The following is a 4534-nucleotide window of genomic DNA, read 5'->3' on the forward strand; positions in this document are numbered from 1 at the left end:
GATGATCCGGAGGCCTGATCAGTGTTGAGCGCCATCCGGGAATCGGCATCTATCGGGTTTTCGAGCCCGGGCATTCCATTGTTTCCTGTCTGCTGTTCAAGTTCGTTGTTGATTGATTGTGCCATTCTATGAGTTGGTAATTTGAATGTAAGATGGACTCTTTTGCAAAGAACCAGTGTACTGTGATGCGTCAAGAAAGAGTATCAAAGAGCTCACTAATATCCTTAGCCCCACGGTGGGCGCCAAACTGTTTACCCTGGAATCCGGATAACAATTGAATTTATATGGGGTTTTAAGGATCCGTGAACTAAAAGATACAAAAGGTTTGGATTGAGGAAAATAAAAGATAAAGACTCAACAATTGCTGCTAAAGTAAATAATCGCAGAATATAATATTGCTTAGAACAATTGTGCTTGATAGCGTACAAGAATTGAGAGAGATGGTACCGTAGTGTAATGGTTTCCGATCCCCTCTTTATGGGGTCTTCTCCCCTTTTATACATTCTGATTAAGGGTAAAAATAAGGTAGGTAAATTAATTACATCGTGGATCCCTGTAATTACGCCTTAATGGCCTGAAGTGGTTGAGAAAATCACGTTTGGGCGAGATATCCGGCGACGCTTGGTTATCCGTTACGAGTCCGGCTTCCGACCTTGTGTGTTTCTCCATCCGGTGGTGACTCATATCGAGCTCTGCAACGGTCTCGAAATGACTCGACCTCGGTTGTTGACGTGGCCGTCGTTCTACCTTGCATCCAGGTCGGGTTCGATGGCCCCGACTTGCCCCGGACCGGACCCAACCCGGTCGGGCTCAAGCAAAAAGGGTATCACCCAATACATGTGTAATTTACATATTGGTGCAGAAGTCGCAAATACGTTAATTTTACATCAATACTCAGGAAATGGTTAAATACTTCTTTTCTAAATACTTGAATATTTTATGCTCAAATCAAATATTCAAATACATGAATATTTGATTTGAGCATAAAAATGAATGAAGTTTTTATCCTTTTCACTATAACACGTTCAAACGTTGCTATTCTAAGCTTTATCTTTCTGAACCATGTCACCCAATACCTCACATTTTCCCCTTAACAAGCAAATGAACCAACAAGCTTTACGGCTTGTTCGGATGATTGTTACGTGTTAGTTTCATAATGTACGATGTATTGCATTATATTTTATTGCATTGTATCGTATTGTTTGATGAATACAATGTTTGAATATATTGTATCGTTTGTCGTCGTTTTATGATGCCAACAATATGAAAAATAAGCTTGCAACATTATTAAGAAAAAATAGGATACGGAATAGAATTATTATATATAAAAAAAGGGTAAAGGATAAAATATACTTAGTTGATAATAAGGAAGCGCAAGATGAGAGAAAAAACAAATCCGTCGTCAGATAAAATAGCACTTTTCGTCGTTACATAACGACGAATTTAACGATACGATATAATAAAATATATGTAACAATCACAATAAATATTGTAGTTAAAGTAACAATATGTAAAAATTTATGATATAACATGAAACGAAAAGTACAATCTTGTACAAACTTTATATCACCGCATGACAAAACTGGCATAAACTGTGTTACAATTATTACATTTCTGGAAACAAGAGATACTAATGTTTTCAACTTGGATCATTGACATATGCCATAACCGTGCACGTAGAAACCTAAAAAGAGTTACAAAATTCAAAGACTTATCCTCATCCTTAAGCAAAATTAAAAAGAAGAACTAAAGAAACAGCCATAACAATACCAATTTTACTAGGAAGCCAATAAGAGGCATGACTAGGAGAAGGAGCAGGCACTGACGTTACAGCAGGGATGGGACTGGAAGTAGGAGATGGATTTGGAGACGCCGATGATGAGGCACGAAGAACGTTGATGTCGACTTTTTGGCCTGCTTGACAATGACCAGGTACACCACAGAGGAAAAAATGGTGGCCATGAGTTGTAATGGCAATGGAGTCATTCCCTGTTGTGTGTGTTGCAATAGGTGAAGATGCATTGCAGGACTGGTACTCAGCATGTGTCACTTGCATCACATTGTGGAATTGTGGGTTGTACTTGAATACTGTCACAAACTCTTCGTTGTTAGGAGGAGTGATTATATAAAGGAAAAATAAAAGGATTTAACTTATATATATTGTCAAGAGCAATAAGTAAATTCTCGAAACCAATCACAGCTCTATGTTAATTAATGACTAGCCTATTCAAGTTATATGAGTTCATTTTATAGGTGTTTGACTTCCACAATTTCCAACTTAAGTTACTCCAACAGAACAAGATGTTAGAATACACGTGTATTAAAGGCCAGCCCGGTGCACTAAGCTTCTACTGGACGCGGGATTCGGAGAAGGGCCGGACCACAAAGGTCTATTGTATGCAGCCTTACTTTGTATTTCTATTTTCTGCAAGATGTCATTTCCACGACTCGAACCCGTGACCTCCTGTTCACATGATCATATGCATAGACAGTTGCCTTTTCTTTTTCATGCCATATATAGACAGTTGCCTTTAATTAGTTTTTAAGTAGCTTGATGATACATGTTAGAAGTTAGTGGTTGGGACTTGGTCAGTTAGTGGGGGCATTCAAATTTCAATCATGAAAGCGTGACACTGATCACTCAAATCAATTCAATAGCAACCCAAATTAAGTAGAAAAGTTATCAAATGTGGCCACTAGTAATTTTAGTCCTTGGACACTTAATATAGTACTAGTAGTTCTTTAAATTATGGGCAGACAGGAAATTTAAATAGTTGAAGAAAATAGTATTGCACCACAAATTTCACCAAATTTGGTACCACAAGTCCATCTTCTTGAAAGGATTGGCCAGGAGAAAGAGGACATATAGGTGTGGACCTTCTACTTACTCTTATTCAAAGCTAAATTGACTATTTGTCTGACAACTAATCTGTAAATAATTAATTGAAGGAAAATTCAGGATTGAAAAATTAATACACCAGAAAAATAAGTAGTACTATAAGTTTATTGTGGGGGGGGGGGGTGGGGGGAGGTGGTCAAGAAAAGTCCCCAGGAAATAGTGTGAAGAATAAACTACTATTTTCCTGCAACTATAAAGAAAAGGGCTATTTTTGTGCAGTGCATGTTTGTCTAAAAGTTAAAAACTTTCAGGCTAAAACAGAGTAAAAGGCTATTGTTGGGCAGTGCAAGTGTGCCCAAAGAATAGTTATTTTTATATAATTTAATGTGGATAGTGGCAAACAGAGGGGACTGATACCAGTTATTGGAGTTCCCTAAAGTCCAAACAAACAACTGTTTCATTTTACATCTCCCTTCTGTTGAAGCAAAATATCTGAAGTTCAACTAAACAAGAAAATAAACCTAGAATATGGAGCTTTATGAATCATACTCCAGAAAGAGTGTTAGTTTTCATAAAAAGGGTCACCAAATTTGAAACAAAGGAATCACCAAGAAACAAAGGAAAACTAAGGGAAGAGAAAAGGACATACCAATTGTATCACCAACTTGAAAGGTTTTATTAGCAGCCCATAGCTTGTAATCAACATTACCAATAGTTGTCCAACCAGCTGAATCTCCAACCTTATAAGTAACCCCAAACGAGAGCTGAACAAAAGAAGCTAAAATCAAGAAAAGCAAAGCCATTTTTGGTCTGTTGTCAAGAACAAAATCCATGGATATATACTGAGATTTGGTTTTTAGAGGAGGCTTTTTTTTTTGTCTGCTTTTGAGTTTCACAAGAGAAGACAACTGAAGAGTCTCATTCTGGTTTACAAGTTATATAGTACTATATCTTTTAGGATAAACCAAATGGAATTTTTGAGAATTACATTTCTGCTGCTTCTGATAATGATGGACTTATTTAATTAAAGCGCCACTACTAGGAGGCACTCCTCATGCCTTGTTAAGACCCCCCCCCCCCCCCCCCCTCCAATCAAAAAGAAAAAAAGAAAAAGGAAAAAATCAAAAATGGCCTGAGCATGTCTAGGAAAAGGCATGCTTTTCCGCATAGGAAAACTTATTTTTTAAAAGTCAAAATCAAGAAATTGTATTTCCAAAGGAAAAGGAATTTAATTATGTACATATAAAAAGTAGACTTTTATAGTAGTTGTAGTAATTTTAGAATATTTCTTGAAAGCAAAGTTGATACCCTAAGATTTTTTTTTATCAAAAGGATACTTAAATTGTTAAATTATGGAATACCCTAAAAATTTAGTATAGTTGGCATTTGGCAGAAATATCAAAAGAAAGTGATTGACTGAATTTAGAACACTAGGGTTGGAAAACTTGAAAGGAAAGGATGTTTGTGTATTGGTGGGTAGTTTGAGTCATACCACACAAGATCTCTTTCACACAAATTAAAGTATGTTGCTTTTAGTTTAGAGGTCAGGTTTAATTTGTTTGTTTGGTGTGATATACAGATTTGCTTATAGGAGTAATGATGTCTAGATGAAGAGTAAGCCTTCAAGTTTGGTCTAAGTACAAGATACAAACCTACTATATGAAACTACCTATACTTGCACGGTTACACAAATAG

At 36.5% G+C, this 4534-nt stretch overlaps 1 protein-coding gene across 1 annotated transcript; it reads right to left on the reverse strand.

Annotated features, from left to right (window-relative positions):
* Positions 1-1507: 1507 nt before the first annotated feature.
* On the reverse strand, positions 1508-3895 carry LOC109236701 (mavicyanin). Its single transcript, XM_019402908.1, has 2 exons — positions 3489-3895; positions 1508-2088 (listed from the first exon to the last, which is right to left on the reverse strand). The coding sequence occupies exons 1-2, from the start codon at positions 3670-3672 to the stop codon at positions 1724-1726; spliced, it is 549 nt and encodes a 182-aa protein (XP_019258453.1). The 5' UTR covers positions 3673-3895; the 3' UTR covers positions 1508-1723.
* Between the last annotated feature and the right edge of the window lie 639 nt (positions 3896-4534).

Source organism: Nicotiana attenuata, unplaced genomic scaffold (assembly GCF_001879085.1).
Source record: "Nicotiana attenuata strain UT unplaced genomic scaffold, NIATTr2, whole genome shotgun sequence".
In the NCBI taxonomy this organism is placed as follows: domain Eukaryota; kingdom Viridiplantae; phylum Streptophyta; class Magnoliopsida; order Solanales; family Solanaceae; genus Nicotiana; species Nicotiana attenuata.

Coding starts and splice junctions, on each gene's coding strand:
- LOC109236701 (XM_019402908.1), bottom strand. CDS start 3,672: ATGGATTTTGTTCTTGACAACAGACCAAAAATGGCTTTGCTTTTCTTG. Junction 2,089..3,488: donor TCAAGTTGGTGATACAATTG/GTATGTCCTTTT, acceptor AGTTTGTGACAG/TATTCAAGTACAACCCACAA.